Below are 23,215 nucleotides of genomic sequence, written 5' to 3'. Positions count from 1 at the left end.
GGGGGGAGGCGGTGTGCGGCGCGGGGGTCTGGGGGGGGGGGGGGGGGGGGGGCGTGGAGTAGGGACATCGTGTGGTGTGGAGAAATGATGGAGCTGTGAGAGCCGGAGGGGTGGAGCAATTACAGGGTCACGTCTCCAGCTCAAAGGGAGGAGCAATAACAGAGGGGTTACAGAGCCAGAGCAGTGATGGAAGCAATTCTGCCAGCATCCCTCAGAGGACCCCCTTTCTGCAGGTCTTGTCGCACTCCCAGCAACTGGGAAGGTGAGGGGGGTCCTTTCCATGTCACATGAGCAGCTAATTTGCCTAAATCACTAGAGAAACCTTCTGTACAGGAGGTATGGCTAGTAATGTGCCAAGAGCAAGAGTGTGTACTAAACTAATTGCTGTGACCACAAGGCCTCGTTCACACTAGACACAGTGCTTTCCGGCCCGATTCTGGCCAGAACGCACTGCATCGTATTGCGGCCGGCTCACTATGTTGTGGGGCAGGAGGGGGGCGTGGCGGTCCATTTGACGTGAAGGGCACCATGGCCAACGGCCGCAATGCGATCGGTTGCACGGTATCGGAAGCCACATTATGCCTGCTGTCCGGTCAAAACAAAATAGTGCTTACAGCGACACCCCCTCCTGCCCCACGACATAGTGAGCCGGCCGCAATGTGATGCAGTGCGTTCTGGCCAAAATCGGGCCGGAACGCACTGTCTGGTGTGAATGAGGCCTAAACTCCAAGGGCCGGTTCACACCACAAAGACTGGAACGCAAGCCTGCCGGCCCCTCCCGCCCCGTTCAGGGGCCGGAGGTGGTGTGGCGGTGCATTTTAGTCAATCTCAACGCCTCGCCCGCAGTGCAACCGCCAGCACTGTGCTTTGTGCTTGCAGCATTTTTGCAGATCGCACTGGACCGGAATGCAGGCACTAATGTGCCCACGCGTTCAGGTGGCTGCGGTGCCATTGACTTCAATGCACTGCCACACCCCTGAACGCAGGGAGCCGGCCAGAGTGCGTTTCATTGTCATGTAAACCGGCCTAAGTGCTTGTCACACCAGCCCCAGTGCGTTCCAGCATGATTCGGTGCCGGAACGCACTGGATCTCATCCTTGCCAGCTCCCTGCATTCTGGAGTAAGAGGCGACGAGGCGGTGCATTGAAGTCAATGGCACCGCAGCCGCACACCCCAGCCACAGTGCAATTGCCCGCAATGGAATGCATGGCACATTAATGCCTGTGTTCTATCAAAGCGTGTGACTACATAGAAATGTGTGACCGGATACGTGGTCACAAACTTTAACGTAATCCCGCCCAGTTTAACAGCAATGGAATGTGTGACCACCCATTAGGTCAAGCATTCCAACCAAGCATTCTAACGCTTTGTCGGCTGTTCCAGGGCAGATCGCATGTGCAGGAGAAACAATCTGCCCTGGAACAGCTGATCGGTCCTGAAATGTCACTTCTATCCGACTCTGAGTGCGGTGGAATGTGAGATCGCACACACATTCGGATGGGAGTGACGTTTGAGGTCCAACAAGCTGTTGGAATGCATGACCTAATGGGTGGTAACACATTCCACCGCTGTAAAACTGGGCGGGATTACGTTAAAATGTGTGATCACGTCACCAGTCACACATTCTAACAGTCACAAATTTTGATAGAACACCTGCATTCCGGTGCGATCAGAAAAAATAGTGCATGCAGCATTTTTTCTAATCGCACTGGACCGGAACGCAGGCATTGATGTACAACACGTTCCAGTGCGGGTGATCGCATTGCGGCTGGGGGGGGTCTGGCTGCAGTGCCATTGACTACAGTGCACCCCGCCCCAGAACACGGGGAGTTTAGTATGCGATAGTGCGTGTAAGGAACTTGCATCTGGGACGTTAGTCGCTCGGCATGGAGCGCCGCCTCCCCGTCGGTGACATCATGCAGCACCGCCCCCCTAGTCAGTTTAAGCCACGGATTTCAATTGCACGGTGTTCGTCCAATGAAGTGAACACCGTGCCCTTCGCTCCTCCAACGAACTCAAACAGCAGTTGTAACTGCTCAGCTCCAGAGGGAATCCCCTCTTCAAACCAACCCTACAGGACTCTCTCTCTGGCAGTTCCCCTGTGCACCCTCTCTAGTCAGCTGCAGGGTAAAACCTCTGATCCCTCTCTCTACCAGGATTACCTCCAGGGTAATCCAGCTCCAAGGTTATCAGCTGCTCTCAGTCCTACAGGAACAAACCATCCTTCTGAGATCCTCATATCTCCACAATCCAAGCTGCTGCAACTACCACCGTGCCTGGCTGTTAACCCTTCATCTCCACAATCCAAGAGACTGATACTCCCATTGTGTCTCACCTGAACTGCAAGTATATATTCTACTTGTCTACTTATGAATTGCTAATTTATGCTTCAACAGAAGTGACATTAACTTCCAGTTACTTATCATTTACCTGTCAGCTGCAAATTACCTAGATTGTATAACCCCGTGCTCCTGGTCACACCCTACTGCTACTGTGATTAAAACTTGCATCCTAAGCTGAGATCCATTGCATGACTCTTCCCTCATTGCACGTTACAGTGCATTTCAGCAGTTAACCGTGCATGAATGGTGTTCAACGTGGCGTGAACAAGCCCTTAGAGAGTTTAATGTGGCCACAGCAATTGCTGTAGTGTACACCCTTGCTCTTAGCACATTACTGAGATACCCTAAGGCTGGGTTCACACCTGGGCGTTTTTCCGCGCTCTCGTACTCGCGGAAAAACGCTCAGACAGGGAAATGCCATTATTTTCAATGTGCATGGTTCCCATCTGGGCGGTTTTCCGTGAGTACGAACGTGTGGGAAACCGCCCTACGCCCAAAGAAGTACATGTACTTCTTTGGGCCGTTTTGGTCGGGCGTTTCCATTGGGATACAGCCAAGTAGCCCTCGGAAACGCGTGTATTTTGCGCGTTTTTTTTACCGCACATTTAATACGCCTAGGTGTGAACCCAGCCTAACTGCCGTGTGTTTTTCGCGCGTTTTTTTTTACCGCATATTCAATACGCGCATATTCAATACGCCTAGGTGTGAACCCAGCCTAACTGCTATTGGAACACTGTTCTTCATAGGTTGTTACTAGGGATGCACCAATACCTTGTACTCGCCCAAATGCTCCAAATACCAGAACTTCCAGTATCGGGAAGCTGGGTAGCAAATCATTATATGTTGCCCAGCTTCCCGATTGGCCAGGAAGCCGCCTCCATGCTCCCTCCTCACCTGGTGAGGAGGGAGCATGGAGCTGGCTTCCCTGCTAATCAGGAAGCCGGGTGGCGTGTAAGGCTTCCCTAATGGGACTTCTGGTAGCGGTATCCGGTATCGGCGAGTACCGAACAAAATGGTGCTCGCTAACGAAATACCGGTATTTATGTTTAACCCCTTCATGACTGAATGACGCACTACATTTTTGCTGTGTGAATCCACGGCAGTAATATACTTTCTTACTAAATGTACCCACACATACTATATATTGAATTTTAGAGGACAGATAGGGCTATATAATTATATCAAACATGTGTACCTTACACCTCACTTCGAATAAAATATAAAAAAATGAGGAAAAAATTTAAAGAAAATACTTTTTTCACAAGTTTTGTTTATTATTTTTTTTATAATATAGTATAAAAAATATATTTATATATAACTTTTTTTGTACTTATTTTTACAAATTTTTTTGTCAATTATATTAAGCAGTCACTATGACTGCTTTATAATTTAATTAACTTGGCTTCTCCAAAACTTAGGAACAACTAATAATAACCTTAGAGACTGATCCTAACCGCATGTCAGAATCAGACCTCACGAAGGGTCAGTTCACACCAGAAACTGCATCACAACTGCGTGCGTCTGTGCAGTTGCACTGCTATCCGTTTTGTAGATTGGCTCAACCACCACTGGGGCTGTTTGGAGGAGCCTGGGGACTAGCCTCCTTCCTACTGACTATGGAGACCCCCTCAGACCTTTTGGGGTTAGAAGGAACTATTATTCCAGATTTGTGTGTGGAGTGGATATGCAGCATATTTCCCCGGGGATTACATTTAAGTCACTCTGTGCCCATTATAGGTATAGGATGTGAATCCAGCAGCACTGAAGGGGGTTATTTCTGGACTTAGACTGTAACATGTTCAATGGAGTCTATTTGTCCATTTGTTTAATTGTGTTAATGATGGGATTAACATAGATGACGCTAGGTGTAGATTAACCTATGCTAGACACTACGGAGATAATCCCATCTCATTTGTTTTCCCTCTCCCTATTCTTTCATTAAGGCATGGGGATGGGATTGTTTGCTTGATCGTTTGATTGCATTATGTTTTTAGACCAACAGAACTGTATAAATACTGTGCTGGTTTTCAGTAACCAGTTTAATAAAATCAGTTCCTGTTTTTACTACAACATTGGTGTTGCCCGATGTTTGGGGTAAATATTATTTTGGGAGCTTCGTTTTCTGTCCTAATATAATTGGTTCCGTACAATAATTAGGCAGGTTTGGGCTGAGGATGCTAGAATTCGGGTTCCAGCGGAGCGGAAGCTACATAGTGTCTGACGCATCCAGTCGGGGTGCCTTGCGGCCCGTCACACTCCTATTCCGAGCAGGGTCCCGTCCTACCTGGCTGCCAATTTGGCCTTAATCATCTCACTTCAAGTGTGAACAAGTCTAAATCTAGTAACCTTGTCTCATAGCTTTGATCCTCCAGCCCCTTAATTAATTTAGTTGCCCTTCTCTGGACTCTCTCTAGCTCCAGGACATCCTTTCTGTGGATTGGTGACCAAAACTAAACCGGTTCCCGATCACTGTTTTGGATCTTTGTTGGATGGCTCTTCTGTGCGGGCATCCTGTCGGGGTTTGGTCACACATTTCCTTGCTCCTGACATATGTCCATCATCTGGGTGGCACGTGGAGTCACCAGCTGCATCAGAAGCGTCTTAGTAAGGGTCTGGATCATGGGGAATAGGCCATACTTCCAGGAGTGTTTATGCAGAACTACCAAAGGTAGGGGATCTGTCTGTGGATCTTCTGGACTCCCTTCTTGATCGAAAGGTAAGTGGTTCGTGTACAGGGCTCTGGTTCCTTGGGCGGATGCAGTGAACGCTTGGTGATGCGTGGTTCGGGTATGGACTCATTTATGTGTTTCTTCCCCTGAAGCTTCTTTCGTGGCTACTGTGGCTGGTGGATTCCATTTCTTCTGGTGACACTGGATGATATCATCCTCTGTATGCGGACCTGATGCACCTGGTTGCATACAGCTCCCTCTACGGCCAGATCAGGACAGAATTTTAATCCTCCTGGCTGTCACTGCCCTTTACAGTGTGGCTATTGCTAGCCAGATGGCGCAGGATAGGGGGTTGTCCAACTTTGTGGTATATTCTATGCCTAGGGCATGCGAGACTTGCTCGTTTTCAGCGTCAATTGACTCCCATTCTTTGGTTCGTACCATTTTGCAGCAGTCTCCCTTTGAGCATGAGTTCATATGTTAACCTTTTTAATCTGATCTCCAGCATTGGCCTTTGCCATCGCCTTGGTCCGACAAGGTTCGCTATTGCCTTGGCTTGTTTTGCCTGCCTCTGTTTTGGCTTGCATAAGGGCAAGGTAGTTCTCAGACAGTGATCCTCTTTTATCCCTAGGTGGTGTCTTTTTCCACATCTTTGGGGGTTTTGTCCCTCCTCCCTTTTATCTTCCTCAGGCAGATCTTGTGTGTTGGCCCTCCTTGCCTGAATGTGGTTAGAGCTGTGGGAGTTTCCCATCTTTGGGCTCTGTTTTGCAGGTTTGTTAGGCAGCCACCTGGTGAATGGTGCATGCCTTTCTTCTTTTTTATATGGGATTTTGTTCCTCCTGCAGATTAGGGTTTTGGCTGCAAGGCTTTTGATGGCCGTTTAGTTGGTGTTTTTCTTGTTCTGTTTGGTTTCCCACCCCCCATTACTCACTGCTTTGAGACGTCCCTTCGATAAAATAAAGATGCGGCTGTGTCCTTAAATGAACGTAAGAAAAAATAGGATATTTTAAACTCACCGTAAAATCCTTTTCTCTGAGTTCCTTAAAGGACACAGCTCCCTCCCCTCTGGAGTTGGCTGTGCCCTTTGTTTCTTTACTGCTTTGTTTAGTTACTGAGCTACCTCTAACAAGTGGGGGGTGGTGCCACCAGCAGGGGCCACACCCAGTGCTGTGCTTTGTTTTTTGTCTGCCTAGCATCCTACTCCTGCAAGTGGCATATAATCCTATCGTTAAATTAAGATTTGGCTTTGTCCTAAAATGAGGACAGAAAAAAGGATTTTATGGTGAGTTCAAAAAATCCTATTTTTGCTAACACAATTTTTTTTGTTTTCAAGATTTTACTTTAGTCAAGACTTCTTTTTTCTTTACTAATGGCATGGCTTTAAACCGGTTTTGAGAAACTAGCATCTCTAAAAATTCTCTCCGTTGTCTGAATGTGATTTGTGCTGTGATTCTCCCAACCACTGCTTCCTTGCCTGTTTTAAATCCTGGATAAACCCTGCAGGGTTTCAGCTTCTTGGTCTACCATCCATAGGCAGCTCAGGTAAACCATAATCTAGGCCTATGGTCTGAAGATTAGGTCTCTCCCTTTCCTCTCAGGGGTCACTACATCTATGATTGCTTTTTGGACTTTTCGACATCAAGCAAATGTTCCCAATTTTTCAAGGCTTTCACCTGGTCGTCTTTTCAAACATTCTCTTATTTCTACCTGATATATGTTGCAGCCTCATCTGATGTCGTCATCGGGTGTAAGGTCCTTCAGGTAGCTTTTTGGGCTGCAGGTATTCCTCAGTGCTAATTCAAAAGAAACCACCGTGCTACGGGTGTGTTCAGTCCTGTGTCTAAGCGGCTGTACTAAACAGTGACTGGTGCACTACTGCAAACAGCTTAAATTATATATTGCACTGCGCTTCCAAATAGTAACCAAAAATACAATTCCAAAACAATATAAATAGTGATAAAATCACCTATGCACTACTATATATCCCTACGCAGTGCTGTTTATCGTCATTTAAAATGCAATAAATAGTGATATATCCATTTGTGCAAAAAATATAAAGTGCAAAAATAGTAAGTCCTTAAAACAAATCCACTGTTCACTCTTATGTGCAGTTTTCCTTCTATATATTATATCAAACATTGTGTTCTTCTGTTATAGAATTTTAAAAAAAAACATGCTTTCAACAAAACGCCACCGTGTTAAACTGACATACAGTGCATTCAAAGTATTCAGACCCACTTCACTTTTGTAAATTTTGTTATGTTGCAGCCTGATACTACAGTTGTTTATTTTTTTCTTCTAATTAACTAAGTGACAACACTTAGAAATGTCTGAATTTATTAAAAATAAAAAAATTTAATATCACATGTACATAAGTATTCAGACCCTTTACTCAATACTGTGTTGAAGCACCTTTTGCCAGCAATTACAGCCTTGAGTCTTTTTGGGTATGACACAACAAGCTTTGCACACCTGGATTGGGGGATGTTCTGCCATTCTTTGCAAATCCTCTCAAGCTGTCAGGTTGGATGGGGACCATCACACAGTCATATTCAAGTCTCTCCAGAGATGTTCAATAGCGTTCAAGTCAGGGCTCTGGCTGGGCCACTCTAGGACATTCACAGAGTTGTCCCTAAACCCACACCTGTGTTGTCTTGGCCGTGTGCTTGGGATCCTTCGGCCCAGTCTGAGGTCCTGAGCACTTTGGAACAGGTTTTTATTAAGGATATCTCTGTACTTTGCTCCATTCAGCTTTCCCTCAACCCCGACCAGTCACCTTCTCCCTGCTGCTGAAAAACACCCCCACAGCATGATACTGCCACCACCATGCTTCACTGTTGGGATGGTAATGGGTAGGTGATGAGCAGTGCCTGGTTTCCTGCAGACACAATGTTTAGAATTGAGATCAAACAGTTCAATTTTGGTTTCATCAGGCCAGAGAATCTTGTTCTTCAGCCAGAGTCCTTCAGGTGCTTTTTTGCAAACTCCAAGCAGGCTTTTATGTGTTTTGCACTGAGGAGAGGCTTCTCCCAGCCACTCTTCCATGGAGGGCTGAAGTTATGGTTGTCCTTCTGGAACTTTGTCCCATCTCCACACAGAATCTCTGAAGCTCAGTCAGTGACCATCGGGTTCTTGGTCACCTCTTACTAAGGCCCTTCTCCCCCGATTGCTCAGTTTGGCCGGGTGACCAGCTCTTGGAAGAGACCTGGTTGTGCTAATCTTCCATTTGAGAATTATGGAAGCCACTGTGCTCTTGGGAACCTTCAGTGCAGCAGATTTTTTAAATGTTTTTATGTAGCCTTCCCTAGATCTGTGCCTTGCAATAATGCTGTCTCTGAGCTCTGCAGGCAGTTCTCTTGACCTTATGGCTTTTGCTCATACACAGTATGCATTGCCAGCTGTGAGGCTTTCTTTAGAGGTTTGTGCCTTTCCAAATCATGTTCAATCAATTTAATTTACCACAGTTGGACTCCATCAAGGTGTAGAAACATCTCGGCAACGATCAAAAGAAATGGGAGGCACCTGAGCTAAATTTCAAGTGTTGCTGCAATGGGTACGAATACTTATGCCAATGTAATATTTCAGTTTTTCCTTTTTCATAAATTTGCAAACATTTCTAAAATTCTGTTTTCACTTTGTCATTGTGAGGTAATGAGGGGAAAAAAATGTATACTGTAGTATCAGGCTGCAACATAACAAAATTGAAAAAAGGAAAGGGGTCTGAATACTCTATGAATGCACGGTATATCCGCACTCACCAGCTGTCATTGGCCACCTTATTTCAGATGAGCCAAAAGCGCTTGTTTAGCCAAACTACTTGCACCACTTTACTCCTCTGTCATTCAAGGAAAGGAATTGCTATTGCTGTCTGCTCCCAGTACTTTCTCCCTTCACTAACGATAATCCTCCACCGATGCTCAACAAAGCATATAAATACTCCCCATTGTGTAGTACAGGGCTCAAAATTTCCACTCGCCTGCTCGCATTTGACGAGTGGAAATGCAGTCAGGCTTGCGGTCAAGGACCGCGTACCTGACTCGGAGCAGTTGCTCCTGCTGGGCTCTCCGTTTTTGTGTGGGGGGGCAGGGAACAGGGGGATTCTTATTTTGTGTGGGGGGCATGGAACAGGGGGAGAGTGTATTATTTTGTATGTGGGGTCAGGGAGCTTTATGGTAATATTGTTAAAGTTCTTGTTAATATTTATTTTTGTAACTTTATTTTGCATAAAACATGTAACAGTGTCATTTATAAGATTATTTTTCCGCGAGCTGTAGCTCGCGGTATACTGAGCTTAGGGTAACGGGAGGACGCTAATTTGTGTCCTCCCGTTACCCTAAGCAGAACTATGGGGAAAAACACTGACCCCATAGTTCTCCTTTAAGGCCTGGATAGTAGCTCAGGACTTGAAATTTTGACCCCTGGTGTAGTATATTAAAACGTTTAATTATGCTTTTAAAAGTTAAACTTGCATACAAATACGATCGTGCGATTTTGGAAAAAATCCAGTGAACTCAGACTCTCGTCTCTCTACTGTCTCGTGGTGAAAGTGTGCTCCCGCCCACCTATGTGTTTCATCACTTTGACAACCTCTCTGGGTACTGCGTACACAGGCATCACATTCTCTCCTTTTAAGTGCTCAACGCGTTATACCACTGATTGTCCACTGATTGTCCGCTGGGTGTCATTACTATATAATACATAGATTACTCTGATAAATAATTGTCTATAGTTGTCTAGCAGTCATTGAACAATAGGTTAAGATAAGAGTGGGGCTCATCACCTCTCTATTGATAAAGATTAAATATACAGTACCAATTAACTATTTTAAAATGCATTTTTTCTAATGTATACATTAAACACATTAAAATCATACCTTATAAAATGTGATGAATCAAATTAAAACATCATGAGGGGTAGTGTATATTTTGTGGAACTAGATTAATCTACACTTTTTTTATTGCAATCATTATTTAAAAAGCAGTTAAGATCTAATTCTATGTTTAAGCCTTTCGCGTGCATCGTCTCCAGTGAAAAGATCCACTTTTTTCCTTCTGCGATATATTTCTTTTTAGATTGCTACCTCCAGTGTTTTATTACTTTGTCAAACCCACAAAATGTTAAACCTCTAGGGTACTTGTTGTGGTACAACTCAAAATGTTTGGATACACTGTTTATTAAAACAATTTCTAATATGCTATTGAATCCTTACCCTGAGTTGCCTTGTGGTCCTACCCACATTTTGCCATCCACAAGGAAATTCCAGTAGGTTTGTTACATGCGTTGTGTAGCCGGAGAAAAATTCTTTTATATCAAACTTATTAGTTAGATCCAAAAAAAAAAATTATTTTCCTCCTCTGCTTAGTTGGCTTCAGCCAGCAAACCTATACCTTAAAAAAAGGTAATGGGTTTCTTTGGGGGTTTACTACGTTATGCACTAATGTGGGTGCTTTTCTTTACATAATAATTGGTTTTTCTGGCAATAAGGGTCCAAGTATTTTGTCTGTCTTTGAATTATGCCAATGTTTGCCCATAGCTTTTTTTCCAATTCCTTATACTAATGACCTACTCACTGCTAAAAACAAAGGCCACTATTCCCTACTTTTGCTATTAGAGCTTTCTGCTGCTTTTGACACTGTTCACCAGTGTCAGTGTTCCCCCTCCCTTTTAGATTGTAAGCCCTCAGAGGCAGGGCGCTTCTTACCATCTTGTCTTGAATTGTATTGTGATTGTAATGTCTGCCCTATATTGTAAAGCGCTGCGCAAACTGTTGGCGCTATATAAATCCTGTATAATAATACTGAACAGAATAATCGGTTGTAAATGAAATGACAAAATCCTTGGCCTTCCTATTTTTTGGCTTGAGGAAACTTTCTTTCTCACCTATTTAGCTACTATTTTTTTTCTACATCCCTTTTGGTTATATTCTTTCTCCAAATTTTTTTTTATCATTTGAGATGACTGTTCTTCATAATCACTTTTCAATGTACAAATCCTAATTCTAGTAAATTGGCCCCTTTGGGATACCAGTGATCCAGTTAGGGTGGTGACAACTATTTGTGGGTATCTAGCTATTTTGGTCAATTTTAGTACATATCTTTCCCTCATTCACAAAACCAGATGGGTCTAAAAATTGGATTTCTTGTTCACTGTAATTTTTAGTGAATTTTATTCCACATCTATTATTATCTATGGTCGCCCAACAAGCTGTAAGGGATGCGAAGTCCCCTTGCCATAAAAGTATAATGTAGTCTATAAATCTACGCCATAGGGATAGTCCCTTCCATTGCTTTACAAATATGGCTACCTCTTCCCACTTGGACATAAATAAGTTTGCTATACTGGGGGCAAACTTTGCCCCCCTGGCAACATTCTTCTGTTGGAGATAGTACCCCATACCAAAAATAGTTTTTACTCCTTGCATATTTTGTGCATTGAGCAATACATTTAATTTGTTCTTGTTCCAAGTTGCTATATTAATTTAGTCCCCTTTCTGCAGCTTCCAACCCTTTATCCTGGTCTATATTGTTGTATAATGATTCAACATCCATCATTGCAAATATATAATTTCCATAATGTATCTCTGATAGGGGTTTAATGACCTCACTACTGTCTTTTAAGTACGCCGTGGTGCTGGCAATTAAGGGCTGTAGAAAATAATCTATATTCCCCTGTTCTTGATAGTAGAGCATCTATTCCGCTAATCGGCCTCCCAGACGGTCTTATCATTTTTGTGGATCTTGGGCACCAAGTATATGACAGGAATCCTACTTGTAAATCGAACTAGATATTTATATTTTTTTAGTATTCCTTTTTTCCAGCCGTCTTTTATTAATCTTTCTAAATTCTTTTTAAATGTATTAGTTGTGTCATTTTTTTTTATATGTTGCTTCATCACCTAATATTTTAGCCATTTCGTCCTTGTAGTACTGCTAGTCTAGGATAACCACTCCCCCTCCCTTGTAAGCCAAGTCAAATCACTATATTCTTGCATTCCAAACCCCTGATTAATTAAATCCCTGTTTTATTTATGGTGTACCTTAAGTTTTCCAATTTCTGCTTCAACCATGTTTTTAAAGACTTCAGTGTGATGGTTCAAATTACTCTGTGGGTTAAACACAGTTATTTTTTAATGTGGTATGATTTAATTTTTCTACATTTACTGCTCGACTTGCTCTTGTGGATCCTGGTAGGGTAGCATAATTTACTTTTTTTTTTATTCATCTTTCTTACAAATTTGTTGGTCTATGTATATTGGGAACATATTGAGATTTTTAATAGGTGCAAACTTCAAACATAAGTCGAGGACTTTAGTGTCTTTGTTAACTGAACTGAGGTTAAAAATTCCTTAACCACTTACTCCCGTCTTCTTCTTACTCTGTACTCTTTTACCTCCTCTACATCCCCTCCTTCTATGAACCCTAAAAAATTCTTCCTTTTGGGATGTTTGCCCATCCTTCTCCCCGTCCTTGTTCTGGAAATTAATATACGCTCCTGCGCATAGAAATCCGCTGCGTTAAACAGCACAGTGCTCAGCTCATAATATGATCGAGCACGCTCATCGGTCCCAAGTAAAACAGACACAGGCTGTTCTCACGTTGGATGCTCAGAACAAGTCCTCCCTAGTGGAGTGAGATCCGTTTATTTATAGCACACACATGGATAACAGCAGGAAGTGATGGCCCCAACAGCCAATCGATTCCTCAATACATTAACATAACACAGTCAGCCAATGAGACACATTTATACACTTGAATAGACAATAGAAAGGGGAGTATATGCTTGTGCATGTGTAGCCCAATGTGCACAGCTCTTAGCTGCTAGTGCATGTGAACTCCGTGCACACTAGTTAAACCATGTGCAACGGAGTTCCCGCCAAAACACTACACAAAGGAATCAGCATGTTGACCGTGGACGCCGCTCCAACCAGACCCGCGCATATACTTCTGCCGTTACCACTGGCGCATATTCTATCCAGCATTGCTCAGTGAGCAATGCCTAATAGGATTATACTGCGATTCCTGTAAATGTGAGTTTATCTGCAGGGACAACGCCATATTATTTCCAGTGCGTTGATCAGATGCACCAAAAAGTCACGACCGTATGTTCCCTCATACCGTGTCCCTGAAGCAAATCTCAGCCAAGCGAAAAAATCTGCGCATTACACAGCGGCCCTCGCGGGCGTCCATACACTTGCAAAGAGGACACCGCTCTGCAATGCACATTAATCTCCCGCGGCCAACAGCCCAGCACATAGCACATGAAACATTCACAGGCGGAGATCTCCGTGCACAGCGGTCGCTTCTCCCCAGCCACAGGAAGATATCCACTCTAATGGTTTACACTCAGTGCTGATTAATCCCGTCTACGCTCCATAGAGCATAGCCCAGCAAACCTGACACAGAGACATGATGACAATATTCACATATACAATATACTAAAAACACATTCTAATAAAATTTCCACAACAGTCTCTGCTCTAGAAGTGGGTGATACCTCTTGAGTAGTTGGGATCGCAAATTCCTCCCTTTCTATTCTTTTCATTAATCTGATAATTTGTTCTACATGTAGTTACCTTTTCTCCTATCCCTGCTTTTTCCCTCTTTCTCTTTTTTTGTATTGGTTTCCAATGGTATTTAGTCTCACTCCTTTCTTCAGTTTCCTCCTCTGTAATCTCCATCTTTTTAATCCTCCATTTGCATTTTTTTTTCTTCCCTGTTCTGCCATTTATATACTTTATTGTTTCTGCAATCTAATGCATCTCTTATGCATTTTTTATGCTTTTTTCCCCCCTTATTTGTTTGTCTTTTTACTGCAGATGTTCTATTTCTTTTGGCATGGTTATATAATCATCAGTTTCTTTAAACCGTGCTAAACATTTTGAGGGATAAATTAGCGTAACAAAATGCAAAACATAAATACATAAGAGATACATTAGATACATTAGATTACAGCTAACAAAGTCATTCATAATTCATTTTTATTTGTCCTGATTTATAGGGTATATCATATGTCTGGAATTTCAGTTTATTTTGGGAGTTATAGGTCATAGGAGGGAAATACAATTTTAATTTGGAACAATTTTAGAATGTTCCAAACTAAAATTGTTCACAAGACAAGTAATGAAGGCTTTTAAGTTAGGTCTAAGAACAGGTGCACAGCAAAGAGGAACAGCACAGTGCTGTTAATGCTGAAATTTCTGTTTTGTAAGCACTAGTGATAATATCTAAAGCCAAACATTTTTTAGTTTTACATTAAGAAATTATTGAAACCCAATTCTTTGCTTTCGGTGTCCCTTTAGCTATATTTTTAGTTGTTTTAACCTCCAGATAAAACAAAATGAGAGGAGATCTATCCAAAGAAAGGAACTAGGGATGCACCGATATCGGTATAGAGTACGAGTACCGATATTTATATTTCGGTACTCGCTGATACAGAGTACCGATACCTGTACTTCCAGTAGTATAGAGCTGGTTTCCCGGGCAATCAGGAAGCCAGCCGGCTTTCCAGCCAATCGGCATAGGGGCCGGCCAAACAGATCTGACAATATGCAGACACCTCATTCCCCTCACATAGATCCTTAGCAGCAGTCATTACCGTTCCAGTCCCTCAGCCAGCTGGGCAAACACCGCTCTCCCGGATCTGCCCGCATCTCCTGTGTGTACAGCGCCCACGTGATCGGCCCTCAGCCTGCTACTGCGCCATATTAACAGATTTGTTTACCCGACTCGACACTGGCTGGGAACCTGGCTTTCCGGCCAATCGGCATCAAGCCGGCCAAACAGCATGGAGCCAGCTTCCCGTCTCCATGTTCCCTAGCGGCACTGCTGGTCAGAGGAAATCTCCCTCTGACCGGAATTTGCAGTATCGGGAAAGGTATTGGAGCATTTGGGCGAGGTAAGAGTACTCGCCCAAATACTCGGTACCGATACTAGTATCTGTATCGGTGCATCCCTAAAAGGAACATTCCATTTTAGAAAAAAAATCCTTCATATTTCTGTTCCAGTAACAACTCAAACTTTTGCATTTTCTCTCACTTTCTATCATGGTGATGATCGTCATTAAGACATGTTTATCAGAACATGCAGTGTATCTTCCCAGCATAAACTCAATCAGCAACTGAGGGGTTGGCAATCTGACAAAGGTTTTAATCTTTCCCCAGATGCACTTTAAAAAAAATAATTGGTTGGAAATACGAATGGGATTTTTGAATTATTTTTCCCATTTATATAGCTTTTCTTATGTTGCAGAAACCTGTTCTATAACCAGTTTCATTTTTTTCTTGTGTTACACAGATTGTGATAATTGAGCACAAATCAATTATCTGTCCTGGATACAATGCCGTGCTACATATTCACACATGTATTGAAGAAGTTGAGATAACAGTAAGATTACCTGACTTTTGTGTTTATTTAAAGATGGTTTGTTTAATCTCAATATATTGTGAGATTGTCAATAATTTCCATAATCGTTGACTTCTAACCTTTTTGTCCTTGTCTAATTTAGGCCTTAATTTGCTTGGTAGACAAAAAAACAGGAGAAAAGAGTAAGACACGGCCCCGTTTTGTAAAACAAGACCAAGTATGCATTGCCCGCTTACGGACAGCAGGCACTATCTGCCTTGAAACATTCAAAGATTTCCCTCAGATGGGTCGATTCACCTTGCGAGATGAAGGTGCGTAATCATAATTATACCGCAACTGGCAATAAAACACAGATTCTAGTTTGACTCAGCAAAGGGTAAATTCTATCTTTTCTATCATTTATTTGAGGGGACTGCCTTTTGAGCGATTTAACAATCATAACCTGTGTGTCTTGGTTCCATCTGCAGGAGTAGGACACTAGGTGCAATGAAAAAGCAACTAAGGGGGACGGTTCCATCTGGTGGCCACAACTGCTGATGAAATATTCTCTGAAGCTATGTTCTAACACGCAGCTGACTTAAAGACAGACTGCATACTTAAATGCTTGTAGTCTCTATTTCAACCTGTGAATACATTTCTCCTTGTTGGGTAAATAAGGATTCACTGTATCAGCCCTGCTTGTCTCCATGATTGGCAGGTCTATACTTTAAAGGCATTGGAGTACCAATGACAGCATTGCAGCAGACCTAGCTAGGCCACATTCTTGTGGCACCGCAACCATCACTTTGCTTCATCGCACCTTGCCCTTTTCTGCTTGTATTTACTTCCTAGGAAGATTTTGGAGCCAACATAAACTGGGCAGAGCCAATGTCCCAAGTTAAGCCATGTTAGGCCAGTAATGCTATTCTGAGTTACTGTCACTATCTTTTTTTTTTCTCTACATGAGAGAGACTAAATAAAATCTAAGTTAATAGGACTAAAACTATGACAAAAATACATTGCAATTTTCTCTACTGGTGAAACTAAAATGCAACTAAAACTAACATTCTTATTTTAGTCATCTGAATTCTTTTAGTTTTAGTTTAATTTTGTCAACTAAATCTCCAGTCATAGTTTTAGTCCTATCAACTTAGATTTTATTTAGTTTTGATCAGTGAAAACATGCAGATAATGAAAACTATGACAACATTTTAGTCGACTAAATTAACACTGCACAGTGGGCAACTAGACCTTGTAGTGAGGTAAACCACAGCCTGTCTGCCCTGGTACTACTGGTTAGAGGGTGTGCACACCTAGGTGGGTAGCTCACCACTGCTAGTGAGCAAGTGTAGTGTTATCACAAGTAGCTGGTGTTCCCCCTGATTCTGGGATGCACCTGATCTCTACGGTCATTTCATGTCTTTGGCCATCATATCTTAAACCAAAAAGAATCCTAGTCATTCCCTATAGGTCAACCTAATCTTGCAGAGCCCTGCACTCAGCATGTGCTACATTGCATGGTAAGTTTGATGACACTAGGGGTGATGCACTCCATAGATTTTGCCGACCAGTCTTAGAGTTGCCTGTCTTGGGACCCTCATCTGAGGCACATTTAGGGAGCTCGAGTGCTCCTCCCTTACACTTGGATACTTTGCTATGGAAGGATTTGTTTGATACTTTGTTCAGTCCCTATCTTACCCTGAACATAGAGTTCTCAAAAGATGTACTCCACCTTCCTTTATTTCTTTTGAAAATATCTAGGTTGGACACCCCCGGATCTGAATCGGATGAAGAATCTCTTAGATCCCTGAAGGTTTTTTCTCCAGTAGGCAAGCCGTTACCCTAAGGAGAACTATGGGGAAAAGCTGTAACCTCATAGTTCTCCTTTAAGGTACTTGAATGCATTTATAAAATGTAACTTCTAAGTGCAGTGTCACTTTAAAATAAAGAAGACCCTGGAGATTACCACATTAAAAAAAAAGAAAAATGTAAAACAAGACTGCAATTTGCTAAAATGCATATTGATGAGCCACAATGCTTCTGGCAGAATTTCCCATGTACTAATGAGACAAAACTGTAGCCTGTTGGCAAGTTGCATCATTTTTTTAGTTTTTACAGGTAAACAAATTAAGCTTTCAAAAGTATTACTTTAATACATGGATGAGGTTCGGTTATGTTTCGGCGTTATTTTGATGCGTTTGGCATGGGGTGCCTTGAATCTGTGCAAGGCACAATGTAATCCCAAGACGATAAAGGAATTCTGAAGCGAAATGTACTGCCCAGTGTCAAAGTTCTGTCTCAGTAGCAGATTGTTCTCCAACACGATAATGACCCATAACACACAGCTAAAAGCAACTGAGAATGGCTAAGAAGACGACATTGGACTATTCTGAAGTGGCCTTTTTTGAGCCTGATCGAAATCCTATTGAGCATCAATAGAAAGCACTGCAACATGCAGTATGGAGAAGGCACCCTTCAAACCTTAGACTGCTGGAGCAGTTTAGTCAAGAAGAGTGAGCCAAACTACCTTGTGGGAGGTGCAGAATCTCACTGAGCACTACAGAAATTGTTTCTTTTTTTGCAGTGATTGCCTCTTAGAAGCCCATTCACACTTTCAAAAAACTAATGTATTTTGCTGCATGAAAATGCACTTCAAGTAGAAATGTGTGGTTGGTCCACATCTGCACTGCAGTTTAGTGGGAACAAGAGACTGTATAGGTTCACCTGTGCATTGCCACGTGCACTGCTTGCATATGGAACAGTTTGAATTTAATTTAAAGGTTGTGTAAAAAAAATATTTAACCAAGTGTCCCATCATTTTTTTCCATGCCATTTTCATTGGTTTTATTTCAAAGAAGAATCTATTGTAGCACACAGGTATACATCATCCTCCCCCCATGGATCTTTTTCACTGTAGTAATAGGCTCACCACTTCCAGTGGTTTCAGCAGCTAACTGGTGGAACTCACTGAATCGCATACTGTAAAGGCTCCCTGTGTTCTGGGGTGGGAGGGGGTGTGGCGGTGCATTCAAGCCAATGGCACCTTAGCCAGGCCTCCTGCCTTTACCAGATAACGTGAAGCATGGCACTGCAAATCCCACATTCTGGTCCAGTGCAATCATAAAAAATAGAGCTTCTGGTGTGGGCGATCGCGCAGGGGGCGTGGCTTCTGTGCCATTGACTTCAATGCACCGGCACACCCCCTCCTGCCCCAGAACACAGGGAGACTTCACAGTATGCATTCCAGCATGGATATGGAGATTTTATGAGAGAGAGCTAGACATACCTATACGCACAGTTGTAAATTGACAAGCTCCTTACAATGTTAAAGGGAAAACAACATCAGTTCTTACACATGATACAATATCACACCAACTGCCACAGTGCACAGTTCAATGCAACATGCTGTTCACTATAAAATTATATTTTTAGTTATTAAATATAAAACAAAACAAAAATGTGTAAAATAAACTGTATGACTAAGCACGTGTGTCCAAGTCTCACAATGTAAATGCAACTGACCTACATAACTTTAATGTCACTCAATTAAAACACTAGTAATGATAACCATCATAAAATTTTGCAATAACCTTTTAACCCCTTCATGACTGAACTTGTTTTTGGTTTCTGTTCGTAAATGACTGACACACTTTTGACATTTTTGCTGTGCGATTCTTCCACGTCAGTAATATACTTTCTTACAAAGTGCACCCACACATATTATATATTGTTTTTTAGAGGACAGATAGGGCTATATATTTATATCACATATGTGTGTCTAACGCCTCACTTAGGACAAATACAAATTAAAAAAAGAGGAAAAAACGTAAAAAAAAAAAATTTTTCAGTTTTGATTTGTAGTATTTTTTTTTAACAAAACCAGCACAGCTAAAAAAAAATGCAATACATACATTCATTTATTTGTCCCTTATTTTTAATTTTTTTACACTTTTCACTTTTTTTATACTGACAAATTTTATTTATTTAATTATATCAGGCAGTCATTGTGAATTAATCTCACTATTACTGCTTGATAAATTAATACATTTTTTTTATTATCAGGCTGCTTCAAACTTCAGAACAGCCGATAATAAGTTAGTGACACTGATCCTGCAGCAGTTCAGGATTCAGCTGTCAGTGAATGTTTCAGAAAACTTAAACATTCTACTTTCAAGAATAGATACATTATGTGTCTAATACATAACATTTTGTATCTATTCTTGAAAGTCAAAAGATAAAAAAAAAAAAAGCCAGTATAGCTTGAGAGAGATATCTCTCGATCTATACGAGCTGTCAGAATGCCGGCAAAAGCCGACATGTGTGTCCGCTTTGCTGTGACTCTCAGACACCCGATATTAAGGTATCGGGTGTCTGAAAAAGGTTAACCCTTTCAGTAATGGATCTCTAGATAGTTAGACATCTATTACTGAAAGGTAACCGCTGATTCTCAGCGGTTAGCAGCCTTCTAGTGCAGCAAATAACTCGTCACGTACAGTGTACGTGACGAGTCATTTGGTCCCTTTGTGGCTGGACGTACAGTGTACGTCTCCCGTCACGAAGGGGTTAATAAACAGGAAAGATGATTATTACTAAAGCAAATTAATAATAGTGAGTGAATGGGGAGACTGAGGCGATGTAAAGAAAAAAGGGGCGGGGGGGTAGTGGGAAGAAAAAGGGAATAGAAAGGTAAAATAAAAAGTATTTTGGATTCAAAACATGAACACATTAGGGGGGGGGGGGGAGAGAAGATGGAGGGTGGTGTTGAGGGTGAATCTGTGTGTCTGACTTAAAATAATGGCAAGTTCATGTTTGATTTTTTTGTTTTGCAATTCACTAACAAATTGGAGCATCCACTACACATGGGTATTGAATCCAGGATTAGATCTGATTTTTATCTGATCCATGACCGTGGAGATGAGATGGATATTTTCCAGAATAAGATTTTTTTGTGTTCTTAGCAGAAGCTATGATAGTAGGTCTCCCAATTAATACGGTATTAGGAAACGTAAAATTAAGCGAAAGCAAAGCCTTATAGTATTTAAAGGGAAACTCTACCACGGTGATCAGAAATGCTTATAAAGGTGGAACAGTGGTGATTGTAAACACTAAAGCCCTGAGATAATTTGGAGACACAGAGATGCATTTGAAGTTTTAAATGTGATCCTGCCTAATATAAACATGAAATTGACATTATTGTGAGTGAAACAGACTCACCATGTTCCTTTTCTTCCCTTCCTCCCCCTATATGACCATGCTTTAAATCTAAAATACTTATTTCCTTTTCTTTACATTGCCACACTCTCCCCATTCTTACTTCATTTGATCTCTTTTTCCGATAAGATCTTATACTGGTTTTCATGCTGTGTAATGCTAAACAATGTAACACTAGTAGAAAAAACTCAGTGTCTTAATGGATCACAGCTGTAAATTAAAGGTGATTTTCAATAATAACTGGTTGAAGGCAACTTAATTCAGTTCAGGATAATTCAAAGAAAAATAAATGAAAGTCTATTCAGCTGTATTAAGTCATACAGACATGGCAGCATAAATCCTGCAACAGCAATTACCAGACTGCACTGTCAATAAGCAGGAAGTAATTTAGCTCTGTTCATGAAAAGTAAGTAACTAATACTTGCGATTTGTGCACTGCCACCTCTGTGTGAACCTCCTGGTTGTGACGGTTATAAGGACTCTGATGTGCAAGTGGATCCATTGGAATGCTAGTAAGCGCAAACTGGATCAATCTCTAGTTGAAGTGTACCATATCTTTAAGAGGTGCAGAGTTCCAATCCAGGGATTAGGTAGGTATTGAAGTGCTGCAGGAGAGACTTGCCTAGGAGACTGGCGTGTCTGGAGAGGACTGCATCAACGAACATCAGGCATCATAACCTGTAATCCAGACAGTCAGCTGCCGCGTCGGAGAGGAGGATACGGAGCAGAGCGGTCAGTACCGAACAGGATGAACAGTGGGTAGCCGGCGGAGGAAATTGCATAGTTACATAGTATTTGATGTTGAATAAAGACATATGTCCATCAAGTCCAACCTATTTGTGTATGTGTGTACGGTCCTATTTGTGTGTGGTATGTATAGGTCCCTGTGTGTTCTCAATCTTTTAGAGTACATGTACCCCTGTATATTACGGTCCCTGAGGAAATCGTCCAATCGCCTCTTGAACGATTCAACACTCAGCCGAAATCACAGTATGTGGCAGCGAGTTCCAGAGCTTGACTGATCTAATTGAGAAGAAACCCCTTCGCCCCTTGTGCTGAAATTTTTTCTCCACCAATTTTAAGTGGTGGCCTCTCGTCCTTGTCATGGAGTTAATTGTAAAAAGTTTGTTGCTAATGTTACTATCCCCGGTAAACATTTTATACATGAAAATCATGTCCCCCCTTAATCTCACTTCCAAGGAGAACATGTTTAATTTTAGGAGCCTGTTCTCATAGCTCAGGTCCTCCATCCCCTTCATGAGTTTGGTTGCCCTCCTCTGGACTCTTTCCAGTTCAAGAACATCCCCTCTGTTCACTGGTGCCCAAAACTGGACCGCGCACTCTAGAGGAGTCCGAACCAGTGATCTATAAAGTGGCACAATTACGGCCTTGTCCCTACAAAACATTCCCCTCTTAATACAGGACAGGACCCTACTTGCTTTGTTTACCGCAGCCTGACACTGCGAGCTATTATTCAGCCTGTGGTCTACAATGACCCCCAGATCTGTTTACCTTTCGGACTTCCCAGAGGAACTCCCATTAGTGTGTAATCCGTTTTCTTGTTTTTAACCCCAAAGTGCACAACTCTACATTTATCTACATTAAACCTCATCTGCCATGTAGTTGCCCACTCCCTATTTTATCCAGGTCCTCCTGTAATGTTATAGCGTCTGATTCAGTGACTATTCCCCTCCCGATTTTGGTATCATCAGCAAACACTGAAACATGGCTGTTTACCCCCTCCCCAATATCGTTAATGAATAGGTTAAACAGCATGGGGCCCAGCACAGACCCCTGCGGCACGCCACTCATGACCCTAGCCCAATCCGAGAAGGTGCCATTTATCGATACTCTTTGTACCCGTTCCTGTAGCCAGTTTTCTATCCATGTGCACATTAATTCGTCTATGCACATAGACCCCAGCTTGTATAGTAAACGTTTTATGTGGTACTGTATCAAATGCTTTAGCAAACTCCAAGTATACCACATCCACCGGCCTCCCTCCATCCAGATCTCTACTTACCTCTTCGTTAAAAGTTAGCAGGTTAGAAATGCTCAGCGTCTAATGTTTTCTTGGACGCCAAGCATTCAAATCTCCCAACTTTATTGTGACAGCTGGGGAGGAGCGAGTGACGCTGAGGGAGTGGTAAAGTAATAAATAAAAATGCTTATTACTTTTTTTTTTTAATTAGTGACATTAAAGTTATGTAGGTCAGTTGGTTTTAGATTTGTTGTGAGACTTGTACAATTTTTTTTTTTTTATCTTTTAAACATTTTTTTGATATATAACAGATCACTTATAGTGAACAGCATGTTGCATTGAATTGTTAACCTTTACTTTCCTTTCAGAATCAACATTTTCTGTGGGACGCTGTACTACAAAATACTCCCACAAATGCGAGCCTTTGTTTGCAACCAAGATTTGTTTGCACACACAATATTTTTCCCAGCAAATTCATTCTGGACCATGTTGCAAAAACAAATAGTACAAAGAAAAATGCATGGTGCCTACAGTGGAACATGGTGGTGGCAGTGTCCTTCTGTAGGGCTGCATGAGTGCTGCTGGTATCGGGGGGCTGCATTTCATTGATGGGTTCATGAATTCACAGATGTACTGCTCTATATTGAAAGAGAAGAAGCTAACATTACTCCG

General features: G+C 42.1%; 1 protein-coding gene across 1 annotated transcript in view; it reads left to right on the top strand.

The window, feature by feature from the left end:
- The window catches only part of LOC108800068 (eukaryotic peptide chain release factor GTP-binding subunit ERF3A), a 219,248-nt gene that overhangs the window by 190,258 nt on the left and 5,775 nt on the right, over nt 1–23,215 (top strand). Inside the window, exons 17-18 of the mRNA XM_018572010.1 lie at nt 15,304–15,393; nt 15,515–15,683. Coding sequence (XP_018427512.1) covers nt 15,304–15,393; nt 15,515–15,683 — 259 coding nt within the window. The remainder of the gene's footprint in view (nt 1–15,303; nt 15,394–15,514; nt 15,684–23,215) is intronic.

The sequence above is a fragment of the Nanorana parkeri genome, unplaced genomic scaffold (genome assembly GCF_000935625.1).
Source record: "Nanorana parkeri isolate BGI_ZX_2015 unplaced genomic scaffold, ASM93562v1 scaffold1899, whole genome shotgun sequence".
Taxonomy (NCBI): domain Eukaryota; kingdom Metazoa; phylum Chordata; class Amphibia; order Anura; family Dicroglossidae; genus Nanorana; species Nanorana parkeri.
The sequence above is the reverse complement of the archived record's forward strand: the minus strand, read 5'-3'. Positions and strand labels throughout refer to the sequence as shown.